General features: G+C 53.2%; 10 protein-coding genes across 10 annotated transcripts; 3 read left to right on the top strand and 7 right to left on the bottom strand.

Moving 5' to 3' along the window:
- Window positions 1-905: 905 nt before the first annotated feature.
- CLAFUR5_10368 (Enoyl-CoA delta isomerase 2) lies at window positions 906-1,916 on the bottom strand (the record flags this gene model as incomplete). The annotated part of the gene is made up of 3 exons (XM_047909516.1): window positions 906-1,372; window positions 1,426-1,493; window positions 1,549-1,916. 3 exons carry the CDS (start codon window positions 1,914-1,916, stop codon window positions 906-908), a joined length of 903 nt encoding a protein of 300 aa, XP_047764557.1.
- Window positions 1,917-2,254: 338 nt separating this feature from the next.
- Window positions 2,255-3,055, top strand: CLAFUR5_10369 (uncharacterized protein; the record flags this gene model as incomplete). The annotated part of the gene is made up of 1 exon (XM_047909517.1): window positions 2,255-3,055. One exon carries the CDS (start codon window positions 2,255-2,257, stop codon window positions 3,053-3,055), a length of 801 nt encoding a protein of 266 aa, XP_047764559.1.
- A 776-nt stretch (window positions 3,056-3,831) lies between these two features.
- Window positions 3,832-5,397, bottom strand: CLAFUR5_10370 (Universal stress protein A family protein; the record flags this gene model as incomplete). The annotated part of the gene is made up of 1 exon (XM_047909518.1): window positions 3,832-5,397. One exon carries the CDS (start codon window positions 5,395-5,397, stop codon window positions 3,832-3,834), a length of 1,566 nt encoding a protein of 521 aa, XP_047763927.1.
- Window positions 5,398-6,183: 786 nt separating this feature from the next.
- CLAFUR5_10371 (Zuotin) lies at window positions 6,184-7,562 on the bottom strand (the record flags this gene model as incomplete). The annotated part of the gene is made up of 2 exons (XM_047909519.1): window positions 6,184-7,425; window positions 7,485-7,562. 2 exons carry the CDS (start codon window positions 7,560-7,562, stop codon window positions 6,184-6,186), a joined length of 1,320 nt encoding a protein of 439 aa, XP_047763926.1.
- Window positions 7,563-9,153: 1,591 nt separating this feature from the next.
- Window positions 9,154-9,906, top strand: CLAFUR5_10372 (uncharacterized protein; the record flags this gene model as incomplete). The annotated part of the gene is made up of 1 exon (XM_047909520.1): window positions 9,154-9,906. The coding sequence occupies one exon, from the start codon at window positions 9,154-9,156 to the stop codon at window positions 9,904-9,906; it is 753 nt and encodes a 250-aa protein (XP_047764014.1).
- Window positions 9,907-10,093: 187 nt separating this feature from the next.
- CLAFUR5_10373 (uncharacterized protein) lies at window positions 10,094-11,539 on the bottom strand (the record flags this gene model as incomplete). The annotated part of the gene is made up of 1 exon (XM_047909521.1): window positions 10,094-11,539. The coding sequence occupies one exon, from the start codon at window positions 11,537-11,539 to the stop codon at window positions 10,094-10,096; it is 1,446 nt and encodes a 481-aa protein (XP_047764013.1).
- An 851-nt stretch (window positions 11,540-12,390) lies between these two features.
- CLAFUR5_10374 (uncharacterized protein) lies at window positions 12,391-12,984 on the bottom strand (the record flags this gene model as incomplete). The annotated part of the gene is made up of 1 exon (XM_047909522.1): window positions 12,391-12,984. One exon carries the CDS (start codon window positions 12,982-12,984, stop codon window positions 12,391-12,393), a length of 594 nt encoding a protein of 197 aa, XP_047763923.1.
- A 1,234-nt stretch (window positions 12,985-14,218) lies between these two features.
- Window positions 14,219-16,804, bottom strand: CLAFUR5_10375 (uncharacterized protein; the record flags this gene model as incomplete). Its single annotated transcript, XM_047909523.1, has 2 exons — window positions 14,219-14,643; window positions 14,698-16,804. The coding sequence occupies 2 exons, from the start codon at window positions 16,802-16,804 to the stop codon at window positions 14,219-14,221; spliced, it is 2,532 nt and encodes an 843-aa protein (XP_047763922.1).
- A 1,313-nt stretch (window positions 16,805-18,117) lies between these two features.
- CLAFUR5_10376 (uncharacterized protein) lies at window positions 18,118-18,863 on the bottom strand (the record flags this gene model as incomplete). Its single annotated transcript, XM_047909524.1, has 4 exons — window positions 18,118-18,169; window positions 18,225-18,567; window positions 18,620-18,737; window positions 18,798-18,863. 4 exons carry the CDS (start codon window positions 18,861-18,863, stop codon window positions 18,118-18,120), a joined length of 579 nt encoding a protein of 192 aa, XP_047763925.1.
- A 457-nt stretch (window positions 18,864-19,320) lies between these two features.
- CLAFUR5_10377 (putative enoyl-CoA hydratase, mitochondrial) lies at window positions 19,321-20,240 on the top strand (the record flags this gene model as incomplete). The annotated part of the gene is made up of 2 exons (XM_047909525.1): window positions 19,321-19,453; window positions 19,510-20,240. The coding sequence occupies 2 exons, from the start codon at window positions 19,321-19,323 to the stop codon at window positions 20,238-20,240; spliced, it is 864 nt and encodes a 287-aa protein (XP_047763924.1).
- Between the last annotated feature and the right edge of the window lie 124 nt (window positions 20,241-20,364).

The raw sequence follows: 20,364 nt of genomic DNA on the forward strand, positions 1-20,364 counted from the left end.
AGTTTTAGACTCAATGCTGAGCTTTAGGGTCTTTCGTAGCAGAACGATTTGGCAGACCAGAACGACGACGAACGAACGTTCGAAGGATCTTTTGATGACATCGATTGATGCCACTGGCACATGTGGCTCTCTAGTCTCGACGGCGTAACAATTAGTCTCTGCAACAGTTTGACTAGTATTCACCTTCTGTTCTATGCTGCCGACCTAAGGCCATCTGGGCCAGTGGCTGTTACATTTCATGCCTTCTTGCTGTCACAGGAGACACCTCTTCCATCTAGATGCAGGCTTACAGGACGAAGCATGCCACGAACATCGACAGTGAAGCTTATAGGTTTATCGAGCTTTACTCGAGAGCTTTCGGCAGCTGCATATGAGCTTGATTTGCTACCACATTCTTGGTTGGACCGAGGTCGAAGACTGTAGCGCGACCGCGTGTAGGACATCGGCGATGGTGGTATGTCTCGGCGAGCCTGTACACTACTACGTGTCATTCAAGACTCATTCGCTCGCAACAGCTTCATATTGCTGCCAGAAAGTACGCAAACGGATGGTCGGCAAGGTAAGGTATTACATTTGCCCGTCGTCTTTGAAACATGACAGGCTCGGCAGATTACCGTCTGCATTGTAGACTGCTTGGATCTCGAGATGACATTGTCACACTAGAGTGTCACATGGCTGCGGGGTTGGAGACAGCTCTGTTCCTGTAGTCGTCTAGACAATGACTTCACTCTGCATTGGTGAGCACAACTCATCTTCATTGGTTATAAAGGTCGGGGAGCTAGCGAATGCTCACGACGACGGCGCACTCTCCGAAGTCTTGCTGACATCCGGCACTGGGGATTGCTCGAGGTTCAGCAATGATCGGCGGATACACGTCAATGTGTCACTGCAGATATCTCGGCCAACTACAGCTTCGCAGCCTTCTCTTTCCTCCTCTTCTCAGTCTCGGCCGCAAACCCAGCAATAGCATCGAGACTCTCCTTGCCACGAGTCTGCTTCTTCAACAGCTCCAACTCGATCCGATTCGCATCCAACAACTCCTGCCTCAAAGTCCTCATCATGAGTTCCTTGTTCGTTTTGAGGCTGTTTGGCGGTAGCTTCGCAATTCCTTGAGCGATGTTCAACACTTCGCCCAAGAAGTTCTCCTTGGGAAGAATCTTTGTCACCAGGCCGGCAGATTCCAGCTCTTGAGCTGTCATGCGTTGGCCTCCCAGGATCAATGCCGACGCTTTCTGTCGTCCCATGATCCGCATGAATGTGAGCGACGAACAGCCTTCAGCGCAGAGGCCCCACTGTACGAATGGTGTAAAGAAGAGGGCGTCTGGAGCAGCGTAGACCATGTCACTCAAAGCGAGAGAGCTTGTACCCCATCCTACGAGTAGCGTCAGCGCTCGAAACTTCTGGCGTGAAACGTAAGTCACTCACCTGGAGCTGGTCCATTGACAGCACTGATGACCACTTTGTTCGTGTTGATAATCTGCTCATGTATTGCACTGCCACAAGTCGATCAGCAACTTCCTCATCAGTCCAAGATAGACTAGTACTAACCTCAGGGTATTGATGAAGTCATCGGAGATAGTGGCACCCGGCTGTTGGTTGACAGGATCGAGCAAATCTAACCCAGCAGTATAGAATTTTCCTTCTCCGGTCGTAATAATGATCCGTATCGCGTCCACGGAGTCTGCCCATCTCAACGCAGCCAGCATGTCTCTCAGTATCGGTGTGTTGAGAGCATTGGCAGCCTTCGGTCGATTATACTTGATGACAGCAATGGCTTGGCTATCTATATCGATCGCGATATGTTCGAGCTTCGGTGGCGAAGGCATTGTTGATAGAAACCGAAGACGAGGTAGTGCGATGGAAGACTTGCTCAAGGGTCCTGTTGCCCTGGTCGATCGCAGAAATCGATGCAGCATAGCTGGTAAATAGACTGTACGTTCTTGTGTAGAACTGTTGATTACTGGTACATCACATTAGCCGGGGTCAGAAAGGGAGAACACATATTGCTCACCGCTGCTTCAGCACTTCCGTCGTCGACACTCACGAGGTACATGTACAATAGACACTTGTAAGAACATTCAAAGCCGCGTGAAATGTGTTCTAGATGACATGAGCCTCATGCTCTTTCCAACACAATATGCCCAAAACGGCGCTAGTCCCACCTAGGAAGGAGCTGCAAGGACGTACGGAAGGCGCCCCGCGTGTGTACATGTATGCTTGTCCATATTTCCAACACAACCCTCCACACCAGACAATGACAAGACCGCCAGTAACGCTTCAAGACGCTGACCGCATTCTGGAAAAGACCGTCTCCTTCCCAACCCAGGGAGCAGTCTTCGAACGCCTCGAACCAATCACAGACTTCCGCAAAGACGACGATGAAGCACGAATAGTATATCTATGTCGAAAAGTGCAGCAGGAAGGGCTCGAGCCAGTGGAGAGTGGGCTTTTTATATTGAAGTGCAAAGTGCAGTGCGCTCAGTCCATACCATCTCCACCATTGTCATGTCTTCTGACCATCCATCCCAGAGCACCCTCCCAACTAGCAGGCGGCCTAACAACCCCGATCGCCGGCCCAAGCAAATACACAGTCTCAGAAATCGAAGCTCTCCGCCTCTTCGCAGACAAACAAGCCCCTTCAGTCCCCCACCTAATTGCATGGAAAACAGCAGTCCAGGGCAGCGATGGTCTGATGCCGGATGGCTACATTGCCTACACGGTAATGACACTCCTCTCTGGGAATCACCTCATGGATCTCAAGTTCTGGAGTATGGACGATGCCGAGAAAGAAGAGATTCGGACCGCGTTTCCAGTAGTGCTGAAAAGTGTCTGGCAATTAGGGATCGATCCGTATGATTGTGCGTTGCGAAATGTTATGTGGGATCAGAAGAGGAGAGTGTTGAGTCTTGTGGACTTTGAGCACTGGAGACCGAACGAGAAGGATCCGGTGAATATGACTGAGCGCGAGGAACTGATCAAATGGGGCTTACAGCATTCGCCACCGCATGCATTCCATTGGCAGGCATTCTTTGCAGCGGAGACACAATTGCATTGATCCGTAGCTGATCGAGGTCAAACAACCATCACACAATTCTATACCGTTCCCCAGTAGCTCAGCGACATGCCAAGCCTCGTCTGTTGGTTGTGGTTGTGTAAGTTGTATTCATATTGTATTGCTAGAATACCTGACCGAATATGGGGACTTTTGTTTTCTACGGGACGATACTCGTAAAATCGACTTACTACCTACTCGATAAGCTGCTGATCCGTACTTGGAGTTCCCGTACGATAAGGCGGGTCCGAACGCTCGCGGCTGGATCCCTCTTAATATCGACACGATTATAATAGATATCTCCGATAATACTCGTAGTAGGGAGATTACTATATACTATATTTATAAGGACGATGAGATACAAAAATTCCGACTGTGCTCCTCGAGATCCTACTCAGCTCGTCTAACAACCAGGCCGAAACGATATTCTCATCGCCAAAAGTGTTCAGCTTCGCCTGATGTCTTTCATTTCCAGTCGCATCAGGGGCCAGCTGAGCTATCTGCCAGTATCGTCAGTTTCGTAAAGCGATCACAGTACCATTCGGGCCAATTCCATGCACATAGCCTCGTCCGTGTCACCTTAGAGCTGAAGGCTCGAGATGTGGTGATGTTGCACCAAACGGGCGAGGCTCAAGCCACTGCGCATAGCTTTACAACCCAGCGGACGTGTATCGTTTGTATAATATAGTAGTCGAACGATGTAGACTAGACCGAGAGGGTTGGGTATACAATGCAAGCGTAGCCAAGTTGAGTGACACAAGCCGTACGATGACCTGTGGTTAGCTCTTCATGCCCCGATTCAACTTCTCAAAGATATCCAACACTGCCGCGCCTCCTCCACCCTCCTCTTCCTCGTCACCCCCTCTCCTGTTCCGACTCGTGCCTCTGCCGACCTGTGCAAGTCTCGCCTCTCGATCTGCTCTCTTTTCTGCCTCCTGCTGCACTTCCTGCGCTTCCTTGACAGCGCGCTCGTACGCAAGCCAGGCCGCTTCGTCTTCCGGTCTGATTTCCTGTAATTGCCCGAGCTCTTCCTCGTCAAGATCGTCTTCGTCGTCGCTGCCAGGCGGACTGTCTACTACACCGAGCTCGGGTGACTTTAACAAGCGGCCGGGAGGCGAGGAGACTTCGCTCGTCTCGCTGCGTGCAGAGGTGACGCGTGAAAGCGAAGTCCCACGGGCATTGTTGGAGAACTCTCCACCACGGCTATAGCCAATGGCTTCGGCGACTCTTCGTGCCTCGTCATCGGGGTCACCACCAGCGGAGCTGAATTCGCCAAGCGCCCCCAGATCAGAGCCCATGATACTGAGGCGGTTATTCGCATCCAGTAGATGCCCGCCTCGCCCTCGTGAAGCGTCCTCGCTCTTATCCAGAATGTCTCTGTATCCACTCCTCGAAGGGTCCTGAAGTCGCTTCCGCTTCTTCTTCTCCCGCGAACTGCTGGGCCTGACAACAATAACCGGCACAGGCGAGTACTGCAGACAATACTTGCTGACGCTTCCACTACTAAGCAGACCTTGGTATCCTGTCAGACTCCTGCCTCGTGTGCCGACCACCAGAATCGCGGGCTCGTATATTCGGATCATTTGTTGGATGGTATCATGTACCTTTCCAATGCTGAATTCGAGTACCAAGCTGATTGCGCGATCTTCTGTGTTCTTCTTCTCGATTTCTTCGAGGAAGCGTTGTGCTTCACGTCGGTACCCTTTCTCGCCTTGACCGCCTGACCATCTCGTTGCTTCCTTGCTATCTTTCTCCACGACTCGCAGGCACACAACTTCATCGCCATCGTCTACAAGCTCGTCGATCAGCCATTCGAGCGCTGTGTCGCTGTATTCGTTCGTGTCGGTGCCGCATAGGAAGGTTCTACTTCGTTTGGTGTAGACATAATCGCGGTGTTTGCGATTGAGTGTCAAGCTGAAGTCGCTGGCGGAGGGATTGCTGAAGGTATCGAAGCCTACACCGGCGCGGAACTGAGCTGGTGGAGGAGGACTACTCATTCGTCTGCCACCTGGTCCATTGCCTCGCGCAGACGTGAGTGTGCTTCCTCCCAAACTTCGTCGGGTTGACGGAGGCTTTGCGCTACTTGATCTTGAGCCTTGTTCCTTCGGATTGGGTACGAACTGCACACTCGGTCTTCGCGCATTGCCTGGTCGGCCGTCGTCTTGTAATGTCGGTCGGCGCCATGCTGGGACAAACGCAGCGGAAGCATTGGCGGTGTTGATCGACGAGGTGTTGTCAAGTGGTGCGTCCTGGACAGTGCGGTCGGTGAGGTTTGTCGTCGAGTTTCGCGGCGAAGGTGCGTCAGGATTTGGCGTTCCTGAGCGAGGCGACGGATTTGCGGACATGGTGGTTTGTCAAGGGAAGGGCTGTGCTGTCCTATGAAGTCACCCGCAGGCGAAGCTGTCTACACAGTGTATCCGGCGACTGATATTCACTGTTGTTTTGAAGCAATTCGCATGTGACAATGGCTGCCAAGCGTGATGTTACGTAGTGATGAAGTCCTCGTGCTGCGGTGTGCACAGCGATGTCTGGTGTGAATGAATGTGTTGGTGTAGTAATAACCGTTTGCGTGGTCGTCCGTGATGTAGTGGTTGTCTCAAGTCAAGTCCAGCTCATTGCCGAGAATTGTAGATGTACGGCTCAGCGATTGTGGGCTCGAAGGAACTGGAGAAGACATGGCGGGTGATGTTGGAGGAGAGAAGATGTGGGTGAAAGTGGGGAGCTGCTGCAGCACGGTTGTCTGAAGATGCTGACTCGCTGTCGGGACCATGTTTCGGTAATGTTCAACCAGAGCGCTGTTTCTTGAGTACAAAGTAGAAATCAGGTCAGGTCATAGCTCTTACATGTGACTGCGAGAGCATGTGAAAGGACAGTGCAAGACTTCATGAGCGAAGGATGTCTATTGGAACCGGTGCACCGTCTCCACGTGGGAGAACCAGGATTCAAATCCCATCAGGCAGGGCTGAACTTAGAGAACCAGGAACATGTCATGGAGAGGGCATCCATGCTGTAATAAGTGCATGTGAAACTTGTCCGTCTGGAAAGAGGCTATGCTGCTTGCAACATCTTACACACTCGCTGCTGTCTATCGAACTCCACGTAAATGCATAAGCCTTTTCTTCGTCTCTGATCTAAGCAAGAGTCTTGGTTGCAAGACCCTTCTCCTTTGCATACTCCTGGAAGATGCTCTTGATCTCTGCCTTGTCAGTCTTGCCCTGCAGCTTGGCAGTCAGAGCAGCGATCTCCTCGTTGTCGAGCTTGAGGATGAGCGCATCCGTGTCGTTAAGCGCGCCATCGATCTGTGCTGGGCTGGCCTCGCCATCCGTGAAGTAGTTGGCATCCTTTGCAGCACCACGAATGACACGCTTGTTCTTCTTCGCTGCGTTCTTGGCCGCCTCCTTGCCCTTCTTGGACTCTTCCCTCGCAGCCTTATCAGCAGCCTCCTTCTCAGCAGCTGCCTTGGCCTCTTCCGCCTTCTTGCGCTCTACCTCCTCCTTGGCAGCCTTCTCTGCAGCCTCCTTTTCGAGACGCTTCTTGTTCTTCTCCTTGTTACCTTCTTGTCTGAACTTCTTGATGCGCTCATCCTGTGCCAGAGCCTGATCAACCAACTGGCGCAGACGCTGAACATCCTCGTTCTTGCGCTTCTTGCGGTTGTTGTTGTTCTTCCTCTCCATGTGACGCTTCTGGTCACGGCTCTCGTTGTCATCGGGAACATCCTCGTCGAGATACTCGAACGATCGCCATGAGTCGAAGCTGTAGAAGAAGTTGTAGAACTCTTCGACGTGCTCTTTCGTGCTGTCGTCGTTGCCGAACTTGGGCACAGGCTGCTTCTTGGAGAAGCGACCTTCGGACTCAAAGACCTTGCCCCACAGCTTGTAGAAGTTTCCTGGCTTCTTTTGTACGTCCTTCTTGGTCGGTGGCTCGACATCGGCAGCCTCGTCAACACTGTCGAATTGTCGGCGCTTGACTGGGTCGGAGAGGACTTCGGTAGCACGGCCGATGCACTTGAAGAACTGGTCGTTCTCTTCCTTGCCGGCTGCAGCCTTCTTGTCGGGGTGATGCTGCAAGACAGCCTTTCGGTGGGCTCGGCGGATCTGGTCCTCTGTTGCGCGCCATCTCCAGCGGCCTAGACCAAGTACAGCATAGTGGTCCTGAGACTTCCAGTCCTTGGCCTCACGCTGGAGAAGCATAGGATCGGTAACGTCGTCGATGTCATCGTCCTTCTGGTCAGCCTCCTTCACGACCTGCTTGCTGGCCTCAATCTTCTCGTCCTCAGAGAACGTGCGCTTGTGACGGCGTCTCCTGGCATGAGCCAAGAATTGTGGTCCAACAGGCTCGATGCTGCGCTTGGGAACGTCGGACAGCTTGCCAACCTGTGCATTGTCAGATCAGCCATGTTTCGGGAGAGTACTTCGTTGGACAGTGTACCTACAGCCTTGAAGTCCTTCTCAGCGCTCCAGCCCTCTGGCAGCGCCGGCAGCGTGGCCGTGATCTGGATTGTGCTGCTCATCTTGAATGCGATATGTGCAGAGGTTGTGGTGGGCAGGTCAAATGTCGATTCGAAACCTCCCAAAATATTCGCAGGGATCCGCGACGGGACACCTTCCGTGTTGGGAGCAGAGCAAGAACCCGTCCACTGCTTCACAACTCTCTCCACTCTTCCTCTTCCTTAACCACCTTGCAACATCACCATCATCCTTGAGATACACAGCACTATTGCACCCCTCCGATTAGTACGAGCAATTGCTGCACGGCTTTCCGTTCACCAGAACCCTTAGCGAGAGGGCCAACAACCTAGGTAGAACGACTCAGCACAATACGATGGACTCTGACCTCCCTACCCTTCGCCTCACAGCTGCACCTTCACCTTCACCGGTCTGCTCGCTACTGAGGCATTGCACACGGACAACCTCCATTCAAAATAGGCCACACCTCCACATGAAACACAGCCGGCAGGTGGTGTGGCTGCATGCTGACGTGCTTTGCCTGGAGGCCTTGTTTCAGCTTCGATCCTGCAGCTGATGATCAGTCCCGACATTCTGCGGTATGCCGAAAGAACAACTCCAAAAAGCGCGTCTGGGCGGCCTCGTTTCATACCGTCGCCGTCGCCGTGGATGGTCACGCAGGCTGTCAGCCTGAAGATAATAGTAAGTATCTCGCCCTGTGCCCTACATTCTACATTCTTTCTTCCTCTCGTGATCTTTCTTGTCATCGCCGTAACAGGTACACCGCGAGACCAAAGAGTTAAATGACCTGTGTGTCAATCACCTGCCTCAGCATCTATGGACGATACTTCAGAGCAGTACAGGTGGTTGAGCGAAGAGTTCGATGAGTTGCACGGCCATGACTTTTCGAGCCAGTCATCGCGAAACTCAGTATCCACGTTCAGCAGCAGTGCAACTTCATCAATATTCAGCAATCCAGCACGATACTCTCAGGCACTATCCGTCGCTTCTTCTCAGACAAGCTACTCCTCAAGGTCCGCACATTCAGCATGTTCCAGAGCTTCTGCCTACTCGCATAACACGAATGGAAGCAACTCGGCAAATGCATCACGACTTTTGATCCGGCCAAGTCCCAAGGAGAAAAAGGCTGCGAACCCCTACGCTTGCTCACATTGCAGCGAGAAGTTCTCCAAGAGAGCAGATCGCAAGAAGCACATACTGGACAAGTGCCCCTACCTTGGTCGAGGCTCACTTTGCTCTCAATGCCTTCACGTGGGAAGGAACAAGCACCAGGTCGACAAACACCAGAAGACTTCCGGTCATCGGGGACAGTGCAGCATTGTTGACGCAAAGGACAAACACGCATTCACATGTTCCAATGACGGACGGACCTATCGAAGTCTTGAAGAATACATCAACCATTTCAGCTCCGAAAGATGTCACCTCAATCGCGCAGGAGCTACACGTCACCACCGTTCACGCTTACGCACCTTGGTGTCGAAAGGCAGAGACGACGTCAATGGCCACAGTTACATATACGCTGCTTTTGTTAGCTATTGTCTCCGTAAGGACCTGATTTCGGGATGCAACGAGGTGATCGATAGCTTGAGCGAAGACGCTGCTCAAGCGTATGCAGAAAGACTTGAGTGGGGGTGCATGCCGGACGATGGCTCAATTCAGATTCGATTAGGCTACACGAGGTTCGATGATATGGTCCGCGAGATCATGACTTGGTCAGATCGAACCGCAAACGACAACAGCATGGGACTGCCACAGGCAGGTATCAAATCCGCTCAACATTCTGTCGACACCCTGCTGCAGCAGCCGATTTCTCCGCGACGGCGTATACCACAGATCTCGCAACAGTCCCACCCGGCGTCAAAGCCATTGCCCAACACCCCTGCACTACAGACCCAGCAAGTGTTACAAAGTGCAGCTGTAGCAGAAGCCAGTGCAATGTTGAAAGAGGACCTCGTACTACGCCAGCGATCAGAACAACACAAGGCACTCGATGATACAGCACACCCACCGCTTCGCGGCTACAAAGCGAAACGACCGAGGCCACTTGCCACTTCGCAGCAGCAAGAATCAACGATACGGGCCAAATCTGTCAACACACAGCCCAGCCCGATCAGAAATGACAGACACGCCCACGCCCACGCCCTCACCGTCAAGCAGCAATCGAGAGATCTGCCTTTGGAGCTCGAAGAGGAAGAGGACCTGGATACCTTCATTGAGTGGCCAGAACAATACAGTCTGACACCACCACTGACGGCGAGGAATCTGTCTTCCGGTACGAGAGCCCAACTTGAAATTCCGAGCACTCGCTCGAGCAATGAGAAGCGTCACGCTGGCATCTGGGAGTGGTCTTTCGATGACTTCCTTCTGTTCGAGGAGCACAATTCGTGACAGGAGAAAGATGCGATTCTGTCCGGTAAAGGCTCTCATCAACACAATCTAGAAGCAGCCGCTTTCCATAGACACCACTAATGCAACACTCCCCAACGCCAAGCGCTCAAGATACAATGCAATCACCCACTCGCTAAAACTTCCAAACGCTTTTCTGTCGCTGCAATCCCCTATACCCCAAATCTTATCATACACTACTCGTCAACCCCACGCTCTCGACGAAAGTGTTCATGCGGTCCTTCTTAACGTCCCGACTCGCAGCTTTCGCTCTAAGCGCCGCTCTGATCTCCGGCACAGTCTTGTTCTGCCACGCCTTGTACTCCATCTGACTGAGAGGCCACAGAACTTTTGAACCACGCTCCCGGGTCCAGGCTTCCACATTAAGGGGCGCGGGCATGCTGGTGAGCGCGTCAATGTCGTTGGCGAGCTCGCTGCAGTACTGGTCCAGAGGTAGATCGTTGACATCCATGCCGAACGGGTTCTCGAGCTCGCGGCCGATTTGGGCAAGGCCGAGGATGATGTAGCCGGCGATGATGGTGCCGGGGATGGCGACCCAGTCGAGGTAGGTGACGAGTTGGAAGGGAAGTGCTAGGACATATGCCCAGGTGATTTGAGCGATGCTGATGGAGTAGGCGACTGGGAGTGGGGTATTGACGACGCGCTCGACGTTGGTGAGGACGTCGGTCATGGTTGCCAGTAAGGTCATGATTTGAGACTGCTGGCAGCCAATGCTGAGGGTCTTGTTTTGCATGATTTCCTCCGCGTAAGCTGAAAGGTAGGTGAGTATTTCCAAAGGTGTGTTGCCCAGGTTCTCCTTGGATTTCTTGAGTAGCTTACGCGGGTTCGACTCTGCCATTGGGATGCCAAGGTATTGTCCGATCGATTTGACGCGGGAATGCTTTCGCTGATGTAGATGTGTCTGATCTGCTTCACCAGCAAGAGTCCGCAGATTGACGACAAGAGGTGCCAGATCAGGATAATCCGTGGACGGCTCGAATCGTAGCCGATGCTTGAGTGACACAGCGAAAGCATTGAGAAGCTGAAGTGCAGCCAGCTTTGCCAGCAGATCGGACTTCCCTAAGTCAGGCGATACATCATGGCGTTCCCTAGTATGGACCCAGATCAGGCGCGCCAGATTTCGGGAAGTGAGGATAAGCATCGACCAGTATCTGCGTCCTTCTGAGAAACGTTCGTATGCGGTGGTCGATCGAAAGCTAAGCGCGAGACCGACAACAAAACCAAGGACGGTGAGCAAAGTGCTTTGGATTTCGATGGGGTGCACAAGCCGTGACACGCAAACGATGAGAGTAGCCCAACCCGCCACGAAGCTCAGTGGCACAATCATCTTAGGAAGGATACTCCCATGCATCCGCATGAATGATGGCCATTTCGAGTGTCGATTGACGTCGCGTGGACCTCGAAAGTAGTCTTCAATGTCGACTTCGTGGTGGGTAGGTTGGTGGAACAGGCCTGCGGGAAGAACCTCTTCGTCCTTTTGCTGTCCTGATGAACGTCCTGAAGAGGGCGGCACGCTGCCAGCAGCAATCCCGGGGCTCAGTTTTTCGTTGCCATTCGCAGCGTGGTCGAAAGTGGCTGTAGTTGCATTCGGCGCTGAGGTATTGGTGGTCGCCATATCAGCGGTGTCGCTTTCTGTGTATGGCTCACTATGGACGTGTTGTAGGTCCTGCCGCGAAGGAGTGGCGCCGCGTGTCCCAGGTGAGAAAGCACAATGCCAACAAAGACAAACAGATGCTGTTATGCTGACAGGACTGTGGTGGTCTGGCCCAACAGTGGAGTGATCGTCGCACCTCCACAATAATGAGGAAATCTCCAGGGATCCTAGGTCGAGTATGAAGGAGAGGAATAGAAAAGGGCGGCGCGTGTGAGGAATGCATAAAGTTCCAAGTCCAAGTCACCGTTTCATCGTCAACTTGGCTAGCGCAGTTGCTCGCTAAAGGTGGCGTCGGTGCTTATAAGCCGATTTGCAGCACCTCCCAACTCCCAACGTGGCAGACATCCGTTGACACTTTCCTCGCGAATACTTTGCTGCCGCCTGCAAAGGCCTAATTCCCACCACACGCAGGTGAGCCTAGGGGCTAGGGCAGAAAAGCCATGACATGCAGGGGAAGAAGACGCGCGCATATGTCTTGGCGATGCGGTCTCGTGTCTCGCCAGTCCTTCTTTGGCCCGTACTCCTGCCAAGTCATCGGATCATCAACGCATCGAGCACCGACTGGACCACGTCAAATCCTGGCCATACATTTCTCGACGTGCTTCTCACTCTGCCTTTCCGACGTCCTTCCACTTCCACGTACCTGTCTCCGTCCCTTAAGATGACTCTGCGGATCGAGGCTGCATCCGCAGATCTCGACATGTTGTGCTTACGAAGTCGACCCGGAAACATGCAGCCAGAAAGGAAATGCTTCATCAAGGTATTCGACCTTGCAGCGCCTCGAAATGAGTTCATACCAGAACGAGCCATTCTCAGTCCCTCTTGCCGCCATAGAAACTGTTTCTCGCACGCTGGAACAGAGGAGCAAGACCGTCTTTGTTGATCCTCGGACGACTCCGCCTGCGCTGATGCGACTGCTCCGAAGAATTTGAGCCATCGGTGGACTCGTCTCTGTTGAGGTCCGGCACATGTTCTGGAGGCGCGACAGCCTCGCCACCAGGCGACGGAAGCTCGACATCCGGCGGTGGCTGTTCGCTGCGAGCTTCTTCGAGCTGTCGAATCCTATCAGCCTCGTAGTCGAACATTGGCAATGAGGATGCTGATTGAGATGCGCGTGTGTTCATCCTCCCAATGGTAGACGACCGTCGATGCCATGACTGTCGCTTGTTGTCTTCTATAGGACTCTCGACTGAAGCTAGGTCCCTTTCGATCTTCGCCTCGAGTAAGGCCTGCTGAAATTCTGCGCTGCGATAGTATCTCCTTTCGTCGGTTCCACACTCGTCCATCAGGGGGTCGATTCGCTGTCTCTCGATTGAGCCTCGCGGTTTCTCGATGTTGCGCTCAATGTTGAAATGCGCCCAGTCCTGAGACCGGCTAGGTCGGTGTGAGCTGATGAAGTTCCACATGCTGACTGATGAAGTGAGCTGGTGACGCGGCTGCGAAGTTGGAAGGTTGAAAGTGTTTGGTGGTTGACCTGTCGAAGCTCGTGGCAAATGGTCAGAATCGAAGTGAACTTGCGTATATCTTCTGTCGTAGCTATAGTGCCTCCGCCGTTCGGAAGCCGGTACCACCGGTTCAGCTTAGCCGCGTGGTCGCCGCTAAGAACAGACATCAAAACACGAAAGGTGTGACGGACGGACTCATCTCGGAATGCAGAATTGTCATGTGGCTCCGCATTGCTGACGAAAGCTCACAGGCAAGGCCCTCTTCCTGTCAAACGTCGGATTCAGAGAAACGTGGAATGTCAGACAACGGTCCTAACGCCAAGCGGACAAGCTTCGAGTGGTACGAGTGTCAGAGTCAGCTTGCTTGTATAACAAGCGAGCACTACTCCAGAAGAATCGCCTTTCACCAATCATTCAGCGACGTGCACTGACTAAGGCACTATCCTGTGGCATCTCGCCCGTCGACATAGCCGCATATTGCGATCATTCTCGAAAGGACCGTCGAGGCCAATCACAGAGCACCGACACCACTCTAAAATGCTACTCCAACTCTTCCAGTGTCGCAGTGACAGCGCAGCTTCCGTACGCCGTGGAAGCACTTTCGACACCCTTGTGTCGTGATGATCGGCTGAGCGTGTTGCGAGCGAGGCATCGCGCCTGCCTCTTCCTCTTCGTGGTGGGGACATCGACGCGTACTGCGAGACGTGGTTCTGGTGTTCGGCCGGAAGGAACGGCTGTCGAGTGTCGCTGTTGAGACCGCAGCGCGAGGACTAGCAAACATTGCAACAGCAAGGCATTGTACGAGACACCGACGATCTCTCGGGATACAGTATAATGTGTAAGACAGAGAAGAGGAGGAAGAGAAGTCATGGGCTGAAGTGGGCAGCATCTTGATAAGGTTCAGCTCGGTTCCAGACAATTCGTTGGCTGACCAGGTTGCGAGCTTGACGCCTCTTCTGCAGGACACGATACTTCACGACGCTGTCGACACACAATGTGACTGTCTTGTTGGGGTTTACACTGGAAGAATGGGGTGACAGAAAGGCCTGCCGACACGACTGGACAGCCGGATCGCGGAACCCTTCCATCAAGACGAACAACTTCATGTCAAAACGTCCATCGGTGCGATTGTGGTATCATGCTATCAAGAATCTCTAATGCTTTTCTTCACGTCATCATCATATCCAGCAGTCTCTTACTCCTCCAACGGCCGGCTCACCATCTTCGTACATATCCAAGTACTGGCATACATGTTCACGCGATCTGTACATGTCCCTGGCGGCACTCTTGCCGCAACTCTCTTCGGACTGAATCCATACTCTTCAAAGACTCTCATGTACCACGGGTTCAAGCCTGCCGATCGGATGAGGACTCTTCCACCGAGCTTGAGCGCTCTGTTGACGGCACGGCATTGTGCTGGTGCTTCGGGGCCGCCGGGCGTGAACCAGTCCATGCTGTCCATCAGGACTGCGATGGTGAGTGTCTCGGGTGTCATGCGGGCGAAAACTTCGGAGAGTTCGTCGGTGTGGATGCGGAGGTTATCGAGGGCGCCGGCTTGGGAGAGCTTTAGGTGGGATTTGGGCGCAAGGTAGGTTGGATGGCAGCGGCGGGTGTAATGGCCTGTAAGTCTTTTGTCAGTGGAATGTCAAGGGACATATCGTCTGTTGCACTGACCAAGCAAGCAGACCAGGTAATAGTGGTTGTCCTCGCTCATGAGCGTCTCGTTGGCGACTGGATCCAGTGTCTGCACACCATAATTCCAGATGGCCTGTCCGCTCTTCATTGCACCGACCTCACCAGGCTGGTGAACACCGCTCTTCTCACCAGTGACAGCCGGATCGGCCTTTTTGGAGTCGACACCACGATCTAGCTGCCTCTTGTAGTCCTCCTCGATCATTGCTCTCTGCTCACCTGGCACACCAAGCGCTTTCCACAGGAACCGCTCGGAGCCGATGACGAAGTAGGCGAGGAGTTGTGACAGCATGACCCGACGTACACGCTTGGTCCAGATGTCGCGTTGCTCAGCCAGTGTTGATGCCTCGCACAACTTCTGGAAGTCGCCTTTTGCACCAAGAAAGCTTCCGAGCCATTGGATCAGCTTCAGAGCGTGACGGCTACCGCCAGTGTAGTAGAGACCCTTGCTACGTGGGCTGAACGTCGATGGACCAACGTGTGACCAGTAGTCGAATGCCTGCGAGGACAAATGGGGAGAAAGCTTGGTAAGGAGGAGATCAGCGAAGTTCTCGTGCTTGCCTTCACCAAAGAGCTTCCACATATCCTGGTACTCCAGACCGCGGAAAGCTGCAACCTTCAGCTCGAGAAGATGATTCTGTGCTGGATTCAGATCGACCGCGTGGATGCGCTTTGGGCGTTCGACAGCGTAACTCAGGATGTTGTCACCAGCACTTGTGATTGCAAGAATCACATCGTCTGAGCCAATCTTGAGCAACCTAGAGTCCATGCGAGAGTCTTCCCAAGTGAATGCATAGATGTACTCGTCGTTGAACTGGCGGTGCTTCTGGAGGGTATCGTCGTAGTAAATTCGCGTCTTGTTGTTCTGATAGTAGGCAGCTGGAAGGGGCAAGCTGGCGGACAAGTTGACCACAGTAGATTCGTAGGCTTTGCTTCTGCGCTCTGCGCTGGAGCTTCGTCGTGCGCTGCGAGGAGTGAGACCGCCCTGGGCGTGGATGTCTAGCGCCTTGATGAATGGAGACTCAGTGACTGCAGCATCCACAGCAGCCACGTCACGCATTGGGTTGATCGTGCTTCGATTGCAGCCGACAAAGATGTAGTATGGGATGCGGAAGCCAAGGAGGTGACATCTGCGGTTGCTGCTGAGGATCGTGCCAAACTTGTACTCGACGTAGTCGCGTCTCGCGGAGTCCAGGTTGACACGGTCGAGCTCGAACCAAGTTCTCCAGAAGACACGGCTGATCCACATGCAGTGTCGGTCAAGAGTGCCACCAGTGTAGTTGCGCCCAGCGAATTCGATCTTGTTCTGAACATAGAAGTCGACTACACCAACGATGCCGTTTGGTGCAAGGAGATTGGCAATGCTGTCGATCGCTGGGTGGAACTCTGGGATCATGCTCAGACTGTAAGACATGGTGAGCACGTCTGCGCCCACGCTGTCTCGCTCGTCGCGGTCGTAAGCGGAGTGTCCAATGCTGAAGTCACGCTTGTCCTCTTCAATACCAGCTTCATAGTCTGCCAAGCGGAAGACTCTAGCATCCTCGCAAATGACGTGAACATTGTTCCAGCCGAGCCTTTCGAATCGCTTCCGAGCAATCTCGCAGAGGGAAGTGCTCAGATCGACCAAGTAGACAGCGTGGAAGAAATCGGGCACATCAAGCTGCTCACCCATCTGCTCAATGTTCCAGCCCGTGCCACCTCCAATGTCAACCCAAACTGGCTTCTTTGGCAGCTGACCCGTCTCGCTCCGGTGCTTGACCTGAGCTGCAACAAGTGCAAGCATGTCCTCTCTTCCTTGTAGCAGCTTCGTGCGGGTGGCGTCGTAGATGTTGGCTTGTGACTTGTAGAAGCTCTCGAGAGCATCCTGCTGGTTTCCAGTGCCATCTCCGCTGTGCGGCTTGAAGAAGCAAGAGTAGGCGAATTGACCAAGCTGATAGACTCCGCTGTAAACCTTTTTGGCCGCTGTCAGGTCAGTGAAGAAGAACAGGAACCAGGCCAGCACGAAGACAATGCCGCAAATCGACGCCAGGCTGAGCTGGTAAGTCGGATCCGCTAGACGGGCATTGAGGGAGCTGAAGAGGGTAGACATGTTGGTGAATCTGTGAGCTCGCGTGAGAAGGCACGCGATGTAGTAGAAAGCTCGTGAGCAAAGAGGAGAAAGGATTGGAGGTGCGAACAAACAGCAAAAAAGTGTCCTGGGAGCTGCACCTTGGATATTAAGGCGGTATGCACTGGCAAGATCCGCGTTCAAGCTCTGCTCCAACACGAGAGCCGCCGGTAAACAGTAAGAAAACAGCTGTCAGCGACCAGACTCTGGTACCTGAGACGACGCAGTTCTGCCGACGAAGATTAAACCCAGGTCAAGACCCCACGACGATTCGAGGAGTGCCCCGCCAAAGGTGGTTGCTGCGAGGCGCACGATGATGCGGTTGGGGAACGAACATGAGCATCCTCGGCGAATCAGGCCGACACATGTGAAGAGAAGGCGCGCCTCGACGGCCTGCTCGATGTCGGGCTAAGGCGCGCTGGCGCCATGTCATACGTGTTGTGCGTTGGTGTAGCTGGGGAAAATAATTGTGAGATGCAGGGCCGAAGCTGTCAGGAACGAACCAACGTGGGCAGCGTGCATCGCTATGAGAGGCTGGCTGGATTGCTCCATCTTTAGCATCTTTGCACGCTCCACCAATCGGAACTGAACATATCATACACGCCTCGACTTCACTTGCTGTAAACACTTCCTTTCTCGCTGACAAGTCGCCCGAGATACTGCCATGGTGTACCGATGCGATAAAGTCGAGCTGTACCAGATGACATATCGGAACGCGTCGGCGGAGAGGACCAAGGTTGGGATGAGATCGCGGCAAGAATCCCCGAGGCTCAATCTTCGAGCTCGGACGTGCAGGATACACGCAACAGTACTCAATGCCTTGAGCTGCGTCGAAATCTCGCAACTGTTTGGATGAAGGGTAATGTGGAAGACCTGGTCGACATGCTGACGCCAACAACGGCTTCCAACACAAGCAAAAGGTTGAGAACGACATCTTAGGTTCATATTGAGCCAGATCATCCCAGGAAAGCATAAGAAGGGTCGACCACGGCACGCGACAGCTCACGAGATCATACGGAGTGTTGAGCAGATCAACTCGAGTGATCAGCGGAGTTGTGTATTCAACCATGGAGGCAGAACTTCTCCAGCAGCAGGAACCGCAGCGAGTCGATCATATATCTGACGACAGATGTCCATCTTCCTGCCGTTCCTGTGGGTTGTCGTGTGTGGAAGTCTGGCATTGAATTTCGTGTTGGCAATAGGTATTGTACGCCTTGTAGGCTTCTGCGGACTATGCCTCTCCATGCTATTTCTTGTTGGTACAGACTCTATCGTATACAACGTCGTGCTCGTAATCAGTTCGCGTTCTTGGTGTACTTGGCCTTGCCAAAATCCCACGGCACATATCTGTCATCTCTGTTAGTATCTCCTCGTGCGACTGCTCCTCTTTGTATTGACATACCTGTACTTGATCATGCTCTGGATCTGCCGCCTCATTGTCAAGAACACCAGTATCAGCCAATACACCACAAGCACCGGCCAGAACACTGGCAAGTTGAAGATCTCGCTCCAACTGCAGAGGAAAGCCAAAGTCACAGCTCTTGTCGCAGAGTGCCAAAACTTGAACTCCGGCAGTCTGCGCACGAAAGGTTTGAATTCCTGGTCGTTCTTCGTAGGTAGTGAAGAGGCCTGTCCTGCAGGTACACCATCCTCCATGTCTGTGTCTGCTTCGAGGGATGGGTCGAACTTTGGCGAGATGAAGGCGAGGAAGAGGTTGAGGATGTAGATGCCGAGTGCGTATGCGACTGCGAGCATTGGTCAGTACTCCTCCAGCGGATCAACAAGAGATAGCCTTACCGATATACCATCCTTGCGCAAACACTATCCGTGCTGCGAAAAGGACAAACACCACTGCGGTGCCTACCCATCGGTGTGTGATGAAAGGTGTCGACTTGTCCAGGTATGTTTGGTACAGCTGCGCAACGTATCAGCGACCGATGCTACCACCAGAGCCTCTACCCCAATGCTATCATACCATTTGAAATCTGTTCGAGTATGTTGAGACAGCCGCGAAGGGCGTCTCAGGCTCTGGAGCGTCCATCCCTTCTGCTGCTCTTTTGCGATTGCGCACCCACCTCCAGATGGCACCGACAATAGCGAAAGTGATGAGTCCAATCTTTGCGACCGAGTACGAGGATGAGGGAGGGGTTGCTGCAATAGGTTGGTGGTAGTCGCTGATCGCAAAGTGGTGGTGGCAGTTTGCACAGAGGACAGTTTTTGGAAAGAGCGCCACACCACGCGTCGGCCACAACTAGACCAACGTTGAGGTGATCGCGGAGCTATCGCTGTTGTCTGTGTCGTGATTGGATACTGCGAAAGTGCTCTAAAGAACCCCTGAGGCGGCGGAGCAATTGATGGATTTCCAGTAATGAATGATGGGAAGCTTGTGACGTCTGCCTCGGCTCTCGCTTTCACGCGGGTCTTGGTGAAGGCATTGGAAGCTCTCTCACGATCAGCTCTTCCAGACACACAATCTCTTCCACACAACACCAGTCATCATGTTGGCAGCACGACTAAGGCCAGCAGCCACGCAATTCGGCAAATTCATCGTGCCCTTGCGAGCACGTTACAGCACAGAACAGAGCTATGAACACATAAAAGTGTCAAGCCCTCGACCAGGCGTCGGTCTGGGTACGCCATAGCCATATCTCCCAACGCTATAGTCACAAACATTGACGATGCCAAAGTCGAAATTAACCGCCCCAAAGCCCTCAACGCCCTTTTTACCCCGCTTATCCTCGAACTCAACTCCGCCATGAAAGCCTTCGACAAGGACTCCACCATTGGCGCCATGGTCCTGACTGGCTCCCACAAGGCCTTCGCAGCTGGCGCGGATATCAAGGAGATGTCAACAAAAGACTTCGCGGATGCGTATGGTGACGACTTCATCGAGTCCTGGTCGGATCTGCCCAACACGATCAAGAAGCCTGTCATTAGTGCCGTGAATGGCCATGCCCTTGGAGGAGGCTGTGAGCTCGCCATGATGTGCGACGTCTTATACTGCTCCGAGAAAGCGAACTTCGGACAGCCAGAGATTAAGCTCGGAGTAATCCCCGGTGCAGGTGGATCGCAGCGATTGACGAAGGCGATAGGGAAGAGCAGGGCTATGGAGCTGATTTTGACGGGAAAGAACTTCTCAGGACGGGACGCGTTCGACTGGGGACTGGCCGCAAGGGTCTTCAGCACGCCAGAGGAATGTGTCGATGGTGCGTTGGATACTGCTGAGGCTATTGCTGGCTACAGTAGGATCGCAGTGAAGGCTGCGAAAGAAGTTGTGAATAAGAGCCAGGATTTAGGGATTAGAGAGGGTGTGGAGTTTGAGAGGAGGGTGTTCCACGGCCTGTTTGGAAGTGAGGATCAAAAGATCGGCATGAAGGCTTTCGCGGAGAAGAAGAAGGCGGAGTGGAAGCATAGGTGAGAGCGTTAAAAGAGCATGATGATATGCCATGATATCGCAGATCCATGTTTGCGTGTCTTTCAACGACAGGTGAGTACATCACACTTGACAATCGTTCTGCTCGGTCTGAAGATCTGTCGGTCCT

The sequence above is a fragment of the Fulvia fulva genome, chromosome 7, assembly GCF_020509005.1.
Source record: "Fulvia fulva chromosome 7, complete sequence".
NCBI classification, from domain to species: domain Eukaryota; kingdom Fungi; phylum Ascomycota; class Dothideomycetes; order Mycosphaerellales; family Mycosphaerellaceae; genus Fulvia; species Fulvia fulva.